Source organism: Stomoxys calcitrans, chromosome 2 (assembly GCF_963082655.1).
Source record: "Stomoxys calcitrans chromosome 2, idStoCalc2.1, whole genome shotgun sequence".
Taxonomy (NCBI): Eukaryota; Metazoa; Arthropoda; class Insecta; order Diptera; family Muscidae; genus Stomoxys; species Stomoxys calcitrans.
The window spans coordinates 45292087-45312530 of record NC_081553.1 but is presented as its reverse complement, the minus strand read 5'-3'; the positions used below and the strand labels follow the sequence as shown (position 1 = coordinate 45312530).

Genomic DNA, 20444 nt, shown 5'->3' with positions numbered 1-20444 from the left:
GCTAAAAATAGGCAGAAAAGTAGTACATTGTTTATAGTGAGGAAAATGAAAAAAAAAAACTTAAAGTGGCAACACTTAAACCATTGCCGTTTTATGTTGCATGTTTCATAGGTTTCAATGGATCGTTTTTTCATTATTTATTTGCGAAAAACTAAATTAAGTAGAGAAAACAATATGTTCAATACTAAACAAGGCGGATTTAAAAAGGTGGTCTCACGCGAACAGCTGTTTACAGCCGTTTAGATTTGACAGTATTAAGATGTTTGTCTTCTTTCTCACTTATTCTCTACTCACGTACGCACACTTTCTACACATGTACACACACGTACACAAATTTCTTTGTTTGTGGTAGCAGATTGTTGATCAGTTTGATGGCAAGATAGCGATTTCACCATATGGCTTTTTTGTTTGGGTCGTTAAATCCGGATTTGAAGAGCTTTACCTTCTGATTATACCAATATCAAAGAGCTTCAAAAAAATGTGAGTATAAGGTCTGTTCGCGTGCTTTTCCAGTAAAAATTATGGAGATTTCACCATATGGATTTTTTGTTTGGGTCGTTAAATCCGGGTTTAAAGAACTTTACCTTCTAATTGTACCAATATCTAACAACTGCAAAAAACGTAAATATAAGGTCTGTCCGCGTACTTTTCCAGTAAAAATTTGCAGGATAGTAAGAGCCATTTTTGCAAGCAAAAGTACGCGAACGACTTCTAGTGAAAATTTGTAGAACATCAGCTGATTTTTGTTTTCGTCGCTTTTTTATTTGCTTGCTTAGGAAAACAATGGTTTTTTATATTAAATAATGTTGGCGATACTTGCGAGGCATTTTCCTTAGATAAACATTAATTTATTGGCCCGAGGGTGACAGGGCTAGAAGGGCAGCCATTTGTGGTATATAGAGTACCCGATATTTAGAAGATGGGCAGTGTGATCCCGCTACAGAAACCTGGAAGGGGCACGAGCAAGGGGAAGTCGTACAGACCGATCTGTCTTCTTTCATCAGGAGCCAAAACGCATAAGGGACGACTCCTTTCGATCCTCCCGTTGGATAATTTCCATTCGCCGAGCATCAGCATGCCTTTCGAAGGCTGCATAGGACTACAACTGCATCACCGTATACAAAAGTACACTTGTTGTGCTGACAAAGATCTAATCCCACTGTGTATCACTTGTTAAACTGCCCAGCTAGACCCACTCAATCCCTTGGCAGCATTTTCCCTCCTAAACAAATTCCAAGGAACGGTGTTGGTTTCATCGTAGCTCCCCAATAAGGATAATTCCATCTTGTTGTCTGGAAGGATGCAATGTTTTAATTTTACAAGATTTTCCAAATAATTCCGCAAATTTTGCACTTACCTAATGCAGAACACCCGACTTGAGGTAAAATTACAACTTAATTTGTCGAGTTTCTGTACCTGAACACTAGCTGCTGCCATGAATCTTCATTATAAGTAAATAAAAATGAAACGAATGCCGTGATTACCAATAAACAATATTTATACTTATTTCCCTATCTCTGCCTTTTTGATTCATTTTGGCGTTAGCTTTTGTATTTTCATGTAACGGCTGCTTTTCATAAAACAGCTGACATTTACAAAACATCTGTTCAAATTTCTGCTGGAAAAAAAGTTCCAGTAGAAATTTGCAGGTCCTCTACGCTCTCTTCTGCTGACAAATAAAGTAAGCGAACGACTTCCAGTAAAAATTTGTGCAAATTTGCACACATTTTTGAGTTCCGAACACATCTATTATTGGTCTGTTCATATTCTCTTAAAACTGAAGATGAGAATTCTTCCCACACACACAGTTATCGCTTATCGATAACAAAATATTTGCTGTTATCTCTAATTGAATGCTATTAAATAAAAACATTCGTAAATCTGTTTAAACATACAAATGAGTGGAATAAATGACTTTTTCAACATGTCTGAGCGGGTAAGCCCACCTTTGGCTATCAAATCGAAACGAAAAAAAGAACCAATTCCATCAACATCGAAAAGAAATGTTAAACAGCAACGGGATAGCCCTGAATGTCGGTTAGCAAAACAGCCAAAAGTAAGTTAAACATTGCAAAAAATAACGAAACATACAAAGTATTCTTAACCCTTCTAGCTGGAAGCTGACGAGGAAAGAAAACGTTTAAAAATGAAAACTGCTGTGGCAAATGAGCCAGTTTTCGATGATAGCAATGAGTTTCTAGATGAAAGTGAGTACGAAAAGCACAGTATAAATTTAAAAACTGAAGATGATGCATATGAGGCTTTCGACAGTGCCTCATTATCGTCCAAGCATGACGCTAAGGAAGAGACGCCTTTGACAACACAAAAAAAGCAAGTATGTTATAATTTCATATTTGTACATAAGTATCGTATAGAAGTTAGTTGGTTTTTAAAGCCTTGAGTATTATAATTGTAGCATAAAATCTTTCGAAGATGAGGCTTCAGTATTCACTGGTATAAGAAAGCAATTTCATGACAGTGCTACGTATACAAGTTATGTACATATGTAGTATTGAAAAAAAAAAACAAGTCATAACATGCAGTGTGTATCATTTGGTTTTGCAATGACCTAACATGATATGCTTGCACAAGCACAATATCATGTAGTGTCACATACATCGCCCCATCGCAAAGTGAGGGTAAGAACGCCTTATTGTAACAATTATTTCTATCCAAGGCCTATCCAGTGCCTATAACCGCAAACGCAAGAATTTTGCAAATTCAACTTTAATTTTGTCCCGTAATCGGAAATCCCAAAAATTTTCCGGTTTAAATGGGTCAGACTGGAGTCAGCGAGTTGAAAATAAATGCATTGATTTCATACCATGTTGTTGCTGTTGTAGCATTGAGTGGTAAACTGAGGCGGCTGCTTTGAGGATTGGGGACTCCATCGGGTCAATTCGGTACGTACAACCAACCGACTGCCATTGGTGGATTGTCATAGTGTGTGCTTTGTGTAACATGCAAGCAAGTCACTAAGCAAAAAGCTTGCATATAAGGGGCAATTTTTCCCTCAAATAAAAGCGTACTATATTTTAAGGCCTGCCACATTCCAATTCGTTAGAACCAATTTCAAATAAAAGAAACTGTAGTGTCACGCCATGTCAACGTCAATGGCATTACATTCATGTGACCAAATGTTCTATTCATTGAATGTCATGACGACGCAATCTTATATACATACATACATACGAAGCTATGTCGGTGATGCATATTTGTGGCAGACGTGTTATAGATGAACATGTAAAGATAATGGAAATATACATAGTATGTGTATAAATACAAAGAGGATAGAAATAACAGACATTTTTGTGCTCTCAAAATTTTATAGCAAATGTCAAGCTTATAGGTTTCGGTAATGATTTAACTTTTCATCAAAGCAAGCAGCTCTGTCGAAAAAATTAAAAAAAATCAAATTTACAGCTAAAAGAAAAGAAATAAAGGAAAGAAAGATAAAAATATTTGGAATCTAAGATTGCCAAAACCCTATATACGTGCATTACGCCACAGTTTCCTTCACGGGAAAGGAAATAATAAATATTTAGAAAATGCAAACGAGGCAAACTGCGTGCCATTGAGAGCAGAATTCTGCTTGCGGCAAGTTCTTAGATAATTATCATTTATCTAAATTCAAAAGCGCCACCAGTCTATGTGCGAAGTTCAAACTCTTTATCTGTATATAATTTATCTATGTAAATATTCTTTTTTCTGACTTAGGTACAGTACTCTGTTCCAAATTCGTAATGGTCATGAAAAATTTAAACCCTATCTAGTAACGGAAGGCAAAAGTCGGGCGGAGCCGACTATACAATACCCAATACCACCGAGTCTACATAATCCTTTAAATATATAGCCAATCCACCGAGATTTAATTTTAATTTTCTACAATGGTACGAAAATTGTGGTTTCTACAGCTTTAAAAGTCGAAACGCAAAAAATATCTGTATGGGAGTTTTATCTAAATCTGATTTAATTTTGATGAAATTTTTCACACGTATTGTGATGTCAGTTAAAACATCTCATGAAAAATTTTGTAGAGATCGGACCAAAATTGTAGCTACTACAGCTTTAAAAGGGCATATAGGATGAAAGATATTTATGGGAACTATATATAGATCTGATCCAATTCTAATGAAATTTTGCACACATATTGGGATGTCACAAAAAGCACTTCGTGCCAAATTGGGTAAAGATCAGACTAAATTGTGTCTCCCACAGCTTTAAAAGGGCATATCGGATGAAAGATATATATGGGAGCTATATCTAAATCTGGACCGATTTTTTTTCAATATCAATAGCAATCAATAGGACAACAAACGCGATTTGTACCTTGATTACAAGAATACATGGACAGACAGACGGACATAGCTAAATCAAATCAGGAAGTGATTCTAAGCCGATCCGTATACTTATCGATGGGTCTAGCTCTTCTCCTTCTTAGCGTCGCAAACGAATGCACAAATCTACAATACCCTGTACTACAGTGGTGGTGGTGTAGTGTATAACAAGTAAAAGCATGGTAAGTTCGGCAGGGGCGAATCTTATATACCCTCCACCATGGATCGGATTTGTCGAGTGAATGCCGAACATTGCAGAAGTCATTGTGTCATATTTCAGTTCATTCGGATAAGAATTGCGCCTTGTAGGGGTTCAAGAAGCAAAATCGGGAGATAGGTTTATATGGGAGCTGTATCAAGCTGTTGATCGATTCAGATCATATTAGACACGTATGTTGAAAGCCATGAGAGAAGCCGTTGTTCAAAATTTCAGATCGGATGAGAATTGCGCCCTCGAGAGGCTCAAAAAGTCAATATCCCAGATCGGTTTATATGGCAGCTAAATCAGGTTATGTACCGATTTGCGCCATACTTAGCACAGTTAATGGAAGTCATAATAAAAAACCTCATACAAAATTCAGCCAAATCGCATGATAATTGTGAGCTTTATTGGCTCAAGAAGTCAAGATCCAGCTATACCAGATTATGAACCGATTTGAATCATACTTAACACAGTTGTTGAAAGTGATACTAAAACATCACATGCAAAATTTCAGTCAAATCGGACAAGATATACGCCCTCTAGAGGCTCAACAAGTCAAGACCCAAGATCGGTTTATATGGCAGCTATATCAAAACATCAACCGATTTGAACCATATTTAGCGCACTTGTTGGAAGTGATACCAAAATATCACGTGCAAAATCTAAGTTAAATCGGACGAGAATAGCGCTTTCCAGAGGCTCAAGAAGTCAAGACCCAAGATCGGTTTATATGGCAGCTATATCAAAACATGGACCGATTTGGCCCATTTACAATCATAACCGACCTACACTAATAAAAAGTATTTGTTCAAAATTTCAAACGCTTAGCTTTAATAATTCGAAAGTTATCGTGCTTTAGACAGACCGACGGACGGACGGACAGACAGGCGGACGGACAAGGCTAGATCGACATAAAATGACGATCAAGAATATATATACTTTATGGGGTTTAAGACGCATATTTACAAACAGAATGACGAAATTAGTATACCCCCATCCTATGGTGGAGGGTATAAAAATATTGGGTTGCCTAAAAAGTAATTGCGGATTTTTTAAAAGAAAGTAAATGGATTTTTAATAAAACTTGGAATGAACTTTAATCAAATATATAATTGCCATTTTGTTCGATATCCTTTTGTCATCTTCCTGGCAAATTTAGTATTCCACGCTCATAGAACTTCTGGCCTTTATCTGCAAAAAACTGAACCAAGTGCGATTTTATAGCCTCATCATTGCCGAAAGTTTTACCATTTAAGGAGTTCTGCAAGGATCGAAATAAATGGTAGTCTGATGGTGCAAGGTCAGGGCTATATGGTGGATGCATCAAAAGTTCCCAGCCAAGCTCACTCAGTTTTTGGCGAGTGACCAAAGATGTGTGCGGTCTAGCGTTGTCCTGGTGGAATATGACACCTTTACGATTGCCCAATTCTGGTCGCTTCTCCTTGATGGCTGTATTCAATTTGTCCAATTGTTGACAGTAAAGATCCGAATTAATCGTTTGGTTCCTTGGAAGCAGCTCAAAATATACCACACCCTTCCAATCCCACCAAACAGACAGCATACCCTTCTTTTGGTGGATATCAGCCTTTGAAGTGGTTTGAGCTGGTTCACCATGTTTGGACCATGATCGTTTTCGACTAACGTTGTTGTAAACAATCCATTTTTCATTTCCAGTTATGATTCGTTTTAAAAACGGATCGAATTCATTGCGTTTAAGGTGCATATCACAAGCGTTGATTCGGTTTGTTAAATGAATTTCTTTCAATACATGTGGTAGTCATATTAAAATTGACGCCAAACAAACAAATGTAAACAAAATTTCGCGCTCTTTTTTTCTAAAGCATGTAAAGTAACAGCTGATAACTGACAGAAGAAAGAATGCAATTACAGAGTCACAAGCCGTTGAAAAAATTTGTCACTACTATATTACCGACAATTACTTTTTGGGCAACCATACATCTTTATTTAAACATATATAGGGTTAATTATTTACATGAAATTTATTACACCATCAAAATCCTGCCTTCGTACTACTCAGGGGTTAATTGGTTCTGTTTTTTAAAGCTCTTAGCATTTTACCATGAGAATAATGAAATGGAATCTCAATAAGAATAAAATTTGTATTCATAATATTTCAATTCCTTCATTCCTTTTGCAACTAATCGAAATGTTGATCTGAGATCGTCTTGAAATTCGCAGACATTTAGCAATTTCCGTCCGTCTGTCAAAAGCACGCCAACTTTCGAAGGAGTAATGCTAGACGCCTGGAATTTTATGCAAATACTTCTTATTAGTATAGGTCGGAAGGTATTGTAAATGGAGCAAATCTTTCCATGTTTTGATATAGCTGCAATTGAAACACATCGCCGACAATTAATAATAATTGTCTGGTATATTTGCTTTTTTATTTGTTTATATGTTTTTCGAAATTTTGCTCTTTTTCTTGAAGGTATAGGTATAGGTGGTCATATCTTAATTTTTTTCAATTTGTTATATTTCTGAAAAAATGTCTTAAATATGGAATTTAAAACTTTTCAGATGAATGAATCTTATGTCTCAATAAATGACGCCATTAAAGAAAACATAATGAGTGGAGCATATAATATAATTAAAAAAAGTGGCAGAAGTAAGGTATGGGAAGTATTTGGAGCTATTCAAGAGGCTAATGGCAGCGAAATCAACGGAAAAGTGGCCTGTAAAATGTGTAACTCAGTCTTGAAGTATGACACACGCTGTGTGTCGAACCTATTAAGGCATAAGTGCTATAGTATACATAAAGTCTCCAATGTGGAGAAAATCGATGTAAATGACAACTGTAAACAAGAAGTACTAACACTGCTCTCTCAATGGTCCATAGAAAATTGTCGCCCGTTTCACATTGGCCAGGATAGCGGATTAAAGCGGTTTGCCGAGTATTTGATTCAACTTGGAGCTAGATATGGTGCATATGTAGATGCTGATAAACTATTACCTTCACCAGCTGCAATAGCACACAACATTGCTAACCATTACGAGTTGACTGTGGAAGATGTACAAAGGGAAATTATGGCTCAATGCGAGTATGGATATGGATTGACAACGGATATATGGACAGATAGTTACTTAAGACGTAGTTATATTTCCCTTACCATACACTATGTCATTAACGACAAAATGGTTTCAAATTTTTTGGGTCTAATCCAAGTGGATGCAGAACAAAGCACAAGTATGGTGGTATTGATTAATTATGAAATAAGCTGTTCTTTAAATTTGTTTTTTCTAATTTCAGACGAGTCCATCAAAACCAAAATAGATTGTTTGTTGAAAAGTTATAATCTACTTCCTGAGGACGCCATTCTAGTTACAAATATGGAATCCCATGCCTTGGCTGCATTAAAAGAGTCCACTCATATCTTTTGCATTAATCATCTTTTGAATAATGCCGTAGAGAGGTCAGTTGCTATGGTAGATGAAATATCGGAGCTTTGCATTCTTTGTTCCAAAATTGTGAAATACTTTGAGAAATCAGTCGAGACCAGCAATCTTTTTAGTTCATTAACAAGCCTGCCCTCCACTCGTTGGAATAGAGTTTACTACCTATTAGATGTTATAGAAAAAAACTGGTCCGAAATTGGCCTAATTATGGAAGAAAAAAACAAATTGAAAAGAATAGAGAATATTGATATAGGCTATGTACGAGCAGTTGTGGGAGTACTTAAACAATTCGAAAATGCCTCAACGAAAATGGAAAGCCAAGAATATGCCACACTTCATCTGGTACATGCGTATTTGAATATATTACAAAATGCCTGCTTATCCAAAAACGACAATGACAACGATGTTATTAAGAGATTTAAAAAAACCTTATATGAACAAATCCAGTCCAGTGTCCTGCCAAATTTGAAGATAACCCATAAAATGGCATTATTTCTATTTCCTCCAGCGAATAAGTTAATCCATTTTAGTGCAGAGGACAGAATTTTGCTAAAAAGTGAGTGTAAAAACCAGCTAACATTGTTTGCGAAGAATGTAACAAACGAAAGTAGTGACAACTCCCCCACACTGCCGAAAACAACTTCTGTTCTGTCCGATTACTTTAATAATTTTGCAACCCCTTCAAATAAAAATTTAACAGAAAAAATTGAAGATGAAATAATCGCCTACGAACGCCTCATAATACCATATGAGGAGAATTTTAATGTCGTAGAATGGTGGTATATGCATAAAACGCAATTTCCATTATTGCATCAACTCAGCTGTAAAATTTTTGCGATTCCTGCCACCAGTGCAGCCTCCGAAAGGGTATTTTCCCTGGCTAGACACATACTTTCAGCAAAGAGTACACCGGTGGAATTTGATGTGATTACTTTAAATAGAATACTATTTACTCATTTAAATCAGTGATGGGGACACAGTCGCACGACAATGTGTGTGATTTAAACGCTTATATCCCAGCTAACAACATTTTCCGATTTCGGTTCGACAATGGGATGTATCATCCGATATCGGATCCGATGTCTTGCCGACATCGTAGCTAAAAACGAGAAAAGTGGTTGTCATGTTGTCGGACTGACACGGGATGTATCATCCGATATCGGATCCGATGTTTTGCCGACATCGTAGCTAAAAACGAGAGAAGAGGTTGTCATGTTATCGGACTGACACGTGCTTGGATTACCAGTGCTGGGTTCGATTTCCGCCTGAAGCCTTGGTATGTCGCTACTGTGGTATCACAATGGAATTAAAATTGTCTGAGTCCGTAAAGGACTGCCACTCTTACCTAACCTAACCATACCGTACCGATGTCGGAGAAAAATTCCAGGGAAACTCGGATGGGAATTTTACGTCGTAGCAAATTCGTACCGATTTCTTGACGAATTCCTTAACATCTGATCAAACAAAACAAAAATTCAAAGGCTACATTTAACGACTCCACACGCAATCCCAACAAAAAACCCTCCACTACTTGTGTAGATTCCACACACATGGTAACGAAATATTGCCAATGCAAAATAAAAATGAACCAAACAAAACATTCCTCCGACACGCCGTACAGTTAAATGTCGGAACAGAAAAAATAAATTCCCCCAGAATTGTCGAAGAGATTTCTTTTCGGATTTGGTAAGATATGTCGTATGTCTCGTCCAACTATGTGGTGACATGTCAGACGTCAGGCAAAGTCGGATCATATTGTTAGCTGGGATGTAATTATCTTCCTAACGCCCAAGACAAACAAAGAACGCTGTAAAATATCGTAGTACATAGAATTATGTAAATGTAAGTTAAAAAAAGATTACGTTTTTATATAATTTATTATATTCTGAATAAAATAAAAAGCAGTATTATCTTTAAAGTTTTTTTTTTTTTTTAATTTAAATACGCTGGAGCAAGGTATAAATTCTGGAATACCTCCTAGATATTCATCAGTTTTCCAATCTCACTGATCATAAGCATTGGTCGTTTGCTTTCGTTCGAAGGCAACTCCACCAGCTGGGTTTCATAGGACAACATGTTACGGAAATTCTTTACCGGTCCGGTGTTCGGTCATGATGCTCGAAAAATATGTGAAGTTTGTCAAACTTCGAAGGAATTCATCCAGTTCCTGAAATTTGTTTTGCGTATGTTGGTGTTGACCTCAGTTGCCAACCGCTTCTCTTGGAGACCTTTGGTCCTAGAAAGAACATAAAATAAGGAGAAAAAGATGTAAGTAGGGAAGAACCGTCCCATCAGTCACACCAGGCCCTTACAGATGTCTAGAATGCCGACACGGTATAGTTGTGAGCACAACACAGACTGGAACTTTGAGATCCTATCTGTGTGGTGTTCATCATGCAGTATGAAAATCTAAGCAGTGAGCTATCGGGCGTCCTTACACTATCCGCGTCCACAGGTTGTGGATATTGGAATGCTCCATACGTCAGTCGCGGACAATCAGCGGTACCGAGCGGGAGTCTCAGCGAGAGCCTGGGTGGCACCGGCTCTTGCATAAATCCTGAGTGCCTATGATATTCGAAGATATGATAAGGCGAGTTATTGATGCCTTGAATTAGCCAATGGCCATCCTGCTCCCGCGGCAATCGGTCCTTAGGACCTTTGGCTACAACGACAACAGAAGTCCAGAATGACTCGGGATGGGCCAAAGACTGTAGATAGTTTAGTGAAGAGAAAAGATGTTCATATATAATTCTACGCCTTCACGACATCGTGGGGCATTGACACAATAGATGCATAATCGTTCTCAAGTCCTCATCCCCATAGACCCTGCAGAAATCCTCTAGGCCTCAAGCTCTTCACTGTATCATTTACCAGACATCGCGGTGGTCGGTCAGGAATGCCACCAAAACAGGGCATTGACCACCCTGTAGCCTGCATACGCCAAATGCGCATTCGCAGGAGCAGCCATCCACTACCCCAACAACACGTACCGCACGATACACGTCACCTGTTTAACTGCCCGACCAAACCCACTCGACTCAGACTCCTGTGGACGCACCCCATCTTAGTCGCAGAGTTCCTGGGTCTTGACACTCAACAGAATCAAGCAGACGAAAGATAGAACATAATAAACTGCTAGAACAACAACAACAACAACAGCCAACACGGAGTGCCCTTCACCATCGCCGTAGCACTCACAAAATCGATACGTGATTCAAACCAGGCCAGCTCGTTAGCTGACTCGTTTCCCGCCACCCCTAAACCCAGCACAATAATAGCAGCCACAAGCGTCCGAGACGCTCTTTGCCTCACCCGTCAAGCCTGGAACTTACTTGACCCACAGCCAGAAGCTTTAGCTCCGACTGACTGACCACATAAATCGTGACAGTCTGACAGAGCCTCCGCCCCTGACTCAGGATCACATCCTATGCCTTGAGGATCGCAAAAACCTTGCCTGATACCCGAAATCTATGTGAATCCCTAATTCCGAGGAATACCACTGCGTCGTAAGGATTGCACACGGAGTGGAAGCGGGGGACTGGCTTTTTCGATATACAACTCCGTGCAATAAGACAAATCTCGACTACGCCTGGCTCTAGCGTCCCCTGCATGGAATATATGGGGATATCAGTCAGATCCGATTCTGCCCATTTGACTGAATGTATATACCGCCGATTAGCAGTTGTGGTCTACTATTTAGTTACTTTTGATCTCCTGCAAAAGAGTTGAAGGATGATGTAACTGATCCGAAGAGATGCAACCGTTAATTCAAACATTGTGGTATTTGGAGATGAGAAGTCAAAGCCCCGAAGAGCGAACCAGGGAGTTTCCCAAAGTGATATCTCAGCACCTCTTACCCCTCCTCTATTGCACACCTTCCAGAAGGCATGGAGATTGTGTTACATGCTGACAGGCAATAAACGCTTAAAACGCTTGAAGAAAACTGACATAAAATATTTTAAGCTTGTTTGCACTGCACTTTAAATCCGGATTTAATGGCTTGATCATCTGTTTTCCCTTTATAAAATCAGGTGACGAAAGGGGGTTCTTTTCCTGGAAAACAGTTTTAAACTATGAGGTTTCTTCCCACATCGACTTTTATCGATTATCGATAATTCTTATTGCATTGCAAATGCACATCTCTAACTGTTTGTCGAAAATATAATTATTTGTATTTAATTTTTGTAAAGACGTACAAATGGATGAGATTGAGGATTTCTTTAATATATCGAAGGATTTTAAACGGGTTCGTGCACCTGCTCCTCTGCCCAAACCTATACTTGAACCAGCTCCCTCGACATCTAAACGCATAAAAGGAGAATCTGATAGTCCTGAACGCCGGTTCGCCAAACAAGCAAAGGTAAACAAATCATAGGAGAATTTCAACCTGTAGATCATGTCAACACTATTATTAAATCTTTTAGTTGGAGGACGAGGATGACAAGAAGCATTTTAAGTGTAAAATTCATGCTGTGAATGCCCCACTTCCTGAAGAGAGCAATGTGTTCTTTGATGAAAACGAAGAGGGACAGCGAAATGTCCATTTAAAAATTGATGATGGCGTCTACGATCGATACGAATTCAATTTGGAGCGTGACTCTTCATTGCCCATACACGATGCGAAAGATGAAATTCTAAGCACGATACGAAAGAATCCTGTTGTTATTTTGGAAGGTGACACTGGATGTGGAAAAACTACGCAAGTATGTTACAATTGTATATACTATTGATAAGTTTTAGCGTTAGTTCAGGCACGATGTTTAAGGTAACGTTAGGTGAAATGCGCACCAGGCTCTGCCATGGGATTGAAAAAGTGGTATAAATCCCCAGCGGTGCTCTCCGAAGGTAGAAGATTTAGGCAAAATTCTATCAAAACATGAATATCCATAGCAGCGATTAAATAACTTTTTCTTGAGATAAATTTAACGACAATATTAAGATATATTGTCGTTAAATGTATGTGAGACCAAATCATGCTATGGACTGTGGTCTCAATACCTGCGTCGCAACTTCAATCTAAACATCCCCGGTGTGAATTTTCATAGTTCACTAAGACCCGAACACTTCCTTAGCAACTTTGTCATGGCAGTGTGACAGACCTGGAAATTTATCCCTGACTACATATCACAATCAAGTTTAACGAGGGGCTTTAGCAAAAAACTCATTAACAGATATCAGTCAATCCTCTATACTAGCAGTGGGTTATATTTTTTGTTGTTGTTGTAGCAGTGTGTTGTACACAGAGGCGACAGCCCTTACGGATGAATGATTTCATCGGGTCAATCCGGTACGTACAACCGCCTGCCATGGAATTGGGTTATATTTTTTAGAATATTCGTGTGGAATACTTCATCTAACAGGAGCTGCCTCCTTAGTGTGACTGTTATCTAGGTAGTGTTTTGGTAGATGGATAAATTTACTATTTATAACAATCCCATGGTTGTCGGTAGTACGTACCAGCTTGCCCCGAGAGGTCCTTCATCGGCAAGGTCTGCTGACTCAATGTTTACCACATTTGCTATGTGATAAAATTATGTTTGGTTTCATTGAAGACAACATAGTTTTTAAAATAAATTTCGAATTAAATTGTATATGTATTGATACAAAAGTGATTTAAATTATTTCGTTATTTTTGTTTTGCAAAGTATTTGATTCTTGCGCCCCCCCTTCTTTATTTAACAATTTCGATAACATTTATCGATTTACGTAACACAGCTGAGTTTTGTAAACAAAAACATTCAGTGAAACCGGCGGTCATCTATTCTTTTAGTAGTTAATAATAATTTTAGCATATAAATAGAACAAACCAATTTATTTATCACATTATGAGCTTTCGTCAATGTTATAAATTGGTAACAAAGCAAGCCATTCGCTGGTTTCCCGGCCACATGGGTAAGGGGCTTAAGCAAATGCAGCAGAAACTCAAGTCAGTGGATTGCATACTTGAGGTGCATGATGCCCGCATACCATTTTCGGGACGTAATCCCGAATTCCAACATACCATCGCTGGAGGTGGTGTTAAACCACACATATTGGTGCTGAATAAAATGGATCTTATATCGCCCAAGGATCAACGTTATATAAGGGATGCTTTAAAGGATAAGGAGCAACTTGACCACGTAATTTTTACAAATTGCAAAGATCAGCAGTGCAGTGGAATACGCAAACTTATGCCTTTAGCCAATGATTTGATTGGCAAATCGGGCCGGTATAATCGTGAGGGAGAAAAAGATTACTGTGTCATGGTAATAGGAGTGCCAAATGTGGGAAAAAGTTCACTCCTCAATGTTTTGCGTAATCGACATTTGAAAAGGAAATCCGTATCTCAAGTGGGAGGCATAGCGGGAGTGACACGTTCTGTGTTGGAGAAAATAAAAATAAGTGAAGACCCCTTAATCTATATGATTGATACACCCGGAATATTGGAACCAAAAATCAGTAGCGATGAAATGGGAATGAAATTGGCACTGGTAGGCTGTTTGCAGGATCATCTGGTGGGCGAAGACTTAATTGCAGACTATTTATTGTATTGGCTAAATAAGAATGAACGGTTCGAATATGTGCCCCTAATGGGATTGGAAAATCCGAATGATGATATTTCAGAGGTTTTAGTAGCGTATGCTAACAAACAAGGAGTACAACGTAAACTTAAGGGAGCCGATGGCCAAATACTTATGATTCCAGACATACTCCACGCTGCACGGCATTTTATTAAACTATTTAGAACTAAAGCATTTGGTAACATAAATTTAGATAAAGAAATATAGAGACGAAAGAATCAAAGTAAAATATTTATTTGTAAATAAATTGTTTGTAGAATTGGTTTTGCATGCTTATTTATGTTTATTACACATCAGAATCCATCATCGGTACATCTATGGCAATATTGCCAACTCCCGGCACAGGAATGGAATAAGATACGGCATTACTGTCAACGCTTCCTCCACTTTCATTCAAATCGTCTCCCATCTGTATATCGGTGTTTAATGGCTCTGCTTCATCATTGTTAGTACTTGAGAAGCTGCTTTGTAATGCGCCCAAATGATGTCCCCCATCGGCGTTTAAAATCCTTAGCTCATCAGGCACACCTAACAAGCGATCATTTATATTCCTTTGATATATGGAACGTTTTTCATAGAAATCAATAATAAACTCGGGATTTTTTTGTTTTAACTCTTCGCCGGGCACCAAATCAAATTCATCACAAAATTGCCATTTAACCAAATAGGAAACTTCACCATTGGCATCTGTGGCACCCACTATTTGCTCAATGGGCAAACCACGATCGTAGCTGCGTAGCTTTTCTATTTCTTCAAGTTTAGGTTTCTTTTCACCACGTTTCTTGGATTTAGCTCGAGATTCTTCAAATTTCTGTATAATTGAGGGACAATCGCAATTCTCCTCAGGCTCCCAAGTGTTATCCGAATTGGGATAGCCACGCCATTTGATGAAGTACTCAACTTTGCCCTCTGCGGTAATGCGTTTATCCACAATCTTCTCAACGACGAACCCCGTTTCCTTGGCTTGACTTTTAACCATTTTAAGGAATATTTGTTTATTAGAACGCTGCTTTATTTGTTTTTTTTTTTTGTGCGTTTGTTGGAGATAAAACAATGCTGCGATAATTTTTACAATAAAAAATCGATATACACAAATCAAAATTGGTTGGAGGTTGCCATACTAACGAATTGCCGTGACGTAACACAAATTAGTCGTTAACGCATTATTATCGATATGTTATGGCTGAAATCGTTCATATGAGTTGTAATCGGTACGTATATATCGTTGAGGGTTAAAAATTTTAAAGGTACCTTTATTTTTAAAATAATTTAAATAAATGGGATTCATTTTAAAGTTGTGTGAGACAGATATCCTACTAAAGCAGAGAATATGCAAAAGATGACTTTAGAAAGCATAGTATGGGATTTTGACATAGAAAAACATTGTTGCTATGTTGACTCTGGACGCACCATACCCAGGATGCTGACTTTTTATATCTGGACATTTAATAGAACCCAGCAAGCATATTAAGGATTAATATAACGGAATGGCCCAAATCGAATGTTAGCTAAGGATCGCAACGCCCCCATGCAAGTTTTCATTCTTTTTTTTCTGTTTCCAAATGCAATGGTTGGATACACAACCGAAGACACGAGATAGCTGTGAGAACCACACAGGCGGTAACTTTGAAGTCCGAACTGCGTGGATTAAATCGCTGCCACGAAAAGCTTAGCTGCAAGCTACCAGGCTCCTCCACAGGTTGCGGATAGTGGAATGCTCCATACGGAGTAGCTGCAACGGCAATTGCACACAATCGGCGGTAACGAGCGGAGAGTCTCAGCGAGAGCCTTGGCGGCACCGGCTCTTGCATATACACTGAGTGCCAATGCATATACAGTGATTAGCTGCAACTGTAGTCGCGGACAATTAGCGATATCGATTTGAGAGTCTCAGTGAGTGGCAGTATTAAAGCTCTTGGCTAAATACTGAATGCCTGTGATACTCTGTGACAAGTTGAGTTATTGGCGCCTTTAAATAGCCAATGATCATAAGATTCCCGCGGCGAGCACACTTTTGGAGTTGACGAGGATCGCTACCTCTACATTCAATAGTGGTTACAACAACAATTCTTATCACTTATTTACATGCCCAGAGAAATCAACTTATCTAACTGCAGAATCACTGTAGGTCGTTCCAATAGAATTGACCGGATTCCTGGAGATAAATCTAGAGACAGAAGTCAGGTCAGAATGATATTGAAATCTGTTTGTTTACCTACTGCGAACGTGGCTTCAACAACAACAAATAACCCCCCCCCCCCCAAGCCCTATAATTTGGGCACAGAGAAACTTAAATCTCACCCACCATGAGCCAACACCGATATTGCCACAAGTATCTTTTATAATTTTCCTTTTTTATTTTTGGAATATTAAAATCATGGTTTGGTATATATAAAAAAAAAAACATTTCAATCTTCGCTAGGTTCGTAATCTTCATCCGAATCGTCTTCCTCGACATCTTCGGAAGTTGCATTTTTTGCATCATCTTTAAGGCGATCTGGTGATTTGTTACGTTTTCGAATGTCTTTTGCCTTCCTTTCTACACGAGGTATAGGGGCTCTGTAATTCTCCTCTGAAATCGCCGGCGATGTCGAATCGTTTGAAGATGATTCAGACGGTTCATAATTATTGCTCATAATACCAGCGGCTTTTCGTTTGGTTTCTTTCTTTTTTGTACCTATGCTCTTACTAGAAGCACCATCTTTACCTGGTGATTTGTAACGTTTTCGAATATCTTTTGCCTTTCTTTCTACACGTGGTATAGGTGCTCTGTAACTCTCCCCTGAAATCTCCGACGATGACGATTCGTTTGAAGATGATTCAGACGGTTCATAACTACGGTTCCTAATACCAGCGGCTTTTCGTTTGATTTCCTTCTTTTTTGTACCTATGCTCTTACTAGAAGCACCATCTTCAGCTGGCTTCTCATCTAATATGCCTTTTATATTGGCAAACACAGAATGCATTTTATGGAATATTTTTGTGGGCGGCAGAGCTTCAGCAGCCTGATTTTGTGATTTGGCTATTTCCCTTTTTAGACCGTTATATTTTTGTTCTTGCTCCTTCATTTCGTTCAGAGTTTCTTGTATTTCCGGAATTGAAATTAACTTGTGTTTGGCCTTTACCCTAACGACTTCCGTCTGCTCAATCTCCTGATGTTCTTCGTTTATTTTATCATAATCAGCCAGGCCCTCTAAACCTACAGGATAATCCAATGCTGTAAATCTGAAGGCATCCGCCTGATATAGACGCCAAAACATATAACGAGCTGCCATCATTTCGGGAGTTTCCTTTAACGACTCAATGAATGTGGTCATTTCCTTCCAAGTTTCAAGGCTGACAGAAACCTTTATATATTGTTTTGTTGGCTGTTTAAAATATATGCCGTACATCAGATAAATGCCACAAATACGCCTCAAAATATCTTGCTCTTCGTTGCCCTCTGTGGCCGATAGATATTTACCGAATTCATCTTTGGCACAAACTGTTCTCTTCGCCACATGGAAAATGGCCAAGGTGGTTTGCATTAACTCAACACTTGATGATTGGGCGGTGTACATGTACTGGAACATCAGTTTGTGCCATTTGTTACAAAATATTTGAAAAGATGGGGAGCCTTCATTGATAAATTCCTCTATAAGATTGTAGCAATCCTGATATATTGCCGCTTCCATTTATAAAAATAAAATTTGCTTGAATTGTGTAATTGTATTGCTGGAACACAATATATATTTTAATTTTTCCTGCGTCTTTATGGCTAGTTGTTTTGTTTACAGTCAGCTGATGGTAAATCTGAACTTGTTTTTGAAGTGATGCCACTTTTTTTTTTAAAGAAGGCATTTGTAATATGGTAACTCTGCAACATTAACCGTTGTATTTAAATAGGAAACAAGTCAAAGCGTGCTAAGTTCGGCCGGGCCGAATCTTATATATCCCCCACCATGGATCGCATGGGTAGTAGTAGTAAAATTCAGACCATAATTGGCACGTATACTAAGTGTCATAGAAGAAGTCGTTGTACAAAATTTCCAAATCGGATGAAAATTGCGCCCTCTAGTGGCTCAAGAAGTCAAGATCCGATACCAGATTATATGGCAGCTATATCAGCGTATGGACCGATTTGAACCATACTTGGCATAGTTGTTGGAAGTCAAAGCAAAATACTTGATAGCCAAATCGGTTAAGAATTATGCCTCCTAGAGGCTCAATAAGTCAATATCCGAGTTCGGTTTATATGGCAGCTACATCAAAACATGGAGCGATAAGACCCATTTACAGTCCCAACCGACCTACATTAATAGAAAATATTTGTGCAAATTTTCGAGCGCCCAGCTTTGTTTCTTCGAAAGTTAGCGTGCTTTCGACAGACGAACGGACATGGCTAAATCGACTAAGAATGTCAAGACGATCAAGAATATCAATATTTCGATGTGCTACAAACGGAATACCCTCCACCATCATATGATGCAGGGTATTAAAATGTGGCTGCATAGACGGCGGAAAATCTCCCAATCTATGTAGCAAATAGTATTCAGTTTTATACTGCATTTGTGTGGGCTTATTTATTTTGGGATATTTATATCGCTGAGAAGATGGTCTGAGGCGAGGGTGACAATGGCGGACGATTATGACCCTTGCATCAGACCAATCCCATAATCGTTCCTACTGCGATTGGTTTTATGTACCGGAACGATCCAGACTACCCAGAGACTGGTCAGGAATCGCTCATCCCTTCCACACGCAATTGTAGCTACAACAAAAACAACCACTCAAATAAACATAGAGCTTGAAGGACCGAATGATTTCATACTGGCTGTTCCTTTCGCTTATTTTAGGTGGACAAAGTTAGTGGTACAGACAGTTAGTCTATGTACGCCGAACGTACGTTAACCAGAAGAAAGCAGATTGGTTAGGCTTCTGGGACCCCATCAAGAACATATTCCGATGACAATCGCCTCCTTTTAATGTTCGCAGTGCGGAGAAAGTTCTCTTCTCAACAATCACGGCAACAGCCAACCATTTCATCACACTTACCCGGTTTAAAATCATCACTTCTTCTAGCAGACCACCAGCATAGATTTATGATGATGCCCACCACGACAACGTCTCTTAGCGCTATCACCACACGCATCAACCACAGACTGAACCAGAAACGAAACGTTCTTGTGACCCTTGATTTTCCAAAGGCATTTGATACGGTCGGTCACACAACCCTTTTTAATGACACCATCTAGTCTGTAGAAAGAAATGAATAGATGTGGGTAGCCATCCTCGTCAAGCTCCAAGGTGAGCAAGCTCCCTCTGGTCCATGGGACCGATCGGCGCGGGGACGTCATGGCCATTGGTTATTTAAAGGGGCAAATAACTCACCTTGTCATATCGAGCATCATAGGCAATTAGTATTTAAGCACGACGTCTTACTGAGACTCATCATTCGATACTGCTGATTGTTCGCAACTGCAATAATAGTTACTCTGTTGGAGTATTCTACTGTCGCAACCTGTGGACGTGCCCGTTAGCTTCTATGAAGACCGCAAAGAAGGTCGGAGTTAAAAGTTTCAGTCCTTGTGGTGCTCACAGTTATCCCGCGCCGAGCTAATCGAGATGTTCAGGATTCAGAATTTATTTTGAATCCTTATTTATTTTCAAAAAAACAAAACATCAAACCGAAGGCATTCCCAGCTGCTAGAATCTGATAGTGGCGATGACGAGAATACCGCAAAATTAATCCTTGATGATGGTTTCGATTGTATACTGCCTAGTCAGAATGATGTCCAAGTATGACCTGACTGAACAAGACAGCAGGACCCGATGGGTTGACAGCTAAACTTTTTAAGACCGGTCCTGCAGGCGGAGATCCAGGCGATCACGGAATGCGGTAGGTGATGTGGTGCTAACGCGAGGACGTCGAGTGTGAACATCTTTACGGAC

At 39.0% G+C, this 20444-nt stretch overlaps 4 protein-coding genes across 4 annotated transcripts in view; 2 read left to right on the top strand and 2 right to left on the bottom strand.

Annotated features, from left to right (window-relative positions):
• Positions 1-12111: 12111 nt before the first annotated feature.
• Positions 12112-20444, top strand: part of LOC106088166 (probable ATP-dependent RNA helicase spindle-E) — a 28110-nt gene continuing 19777 nt past the window's right edge. Inside the window, exons 1-2 of the mRNA XM_013253550.2 lie at positions 12112-12313; positions 12378-12656. Coding sequence (XP_013109004.2) covers positions 12152-12313; positions 12378-12656 — 441 coding nt within the window. The 5' untranslated portion in view covers positions 12112-12151. The remainder of the gene's footprint in view (positions 12314-12377; positions 12657-20444) is intronic.
• On the top strand, positions 13697-14777 carry LOC106088168 (mitochondrial GTPase 1). Its single transcript, XM_013253552.2, has one exon. It carries the CDS (start codon positions 13779-13781, stop codon positions 14718-14720), a length of 942 nt encoding a protein of 313 aa, XP_013109006.2. The 5' UTR covers positions 13697-13778; the 3' UTR covers positions 14721-14777.
• On the bottom strand, positions 14732-15588 carry LOC106088169 (chromobox protein homolog 1). Its single transcript, XM_013253553.2, has one exon. The coding sequence runs from the start codon at positions 15490-15492 to the stop codon at positions 14800-14802; it is 693 nt and encodes a 230-aa protein (XP_013109007.1). The 5' UTR covers positions 15493-15588; the 3' UTR covers positions 14732-14799.
• Positions 16922-18279, bottom strand: LOC106088167 (uncharacterized). The gene has a single exon (XM_013253551.2). The coding sequence runs from the start codon at positions 18185-18187 to the stop codon at positions 16922-16924; it is 1266 nt and encodes a 421-aa protein (XP_013109005.2). The 5' UTR covers positions 18188-18279.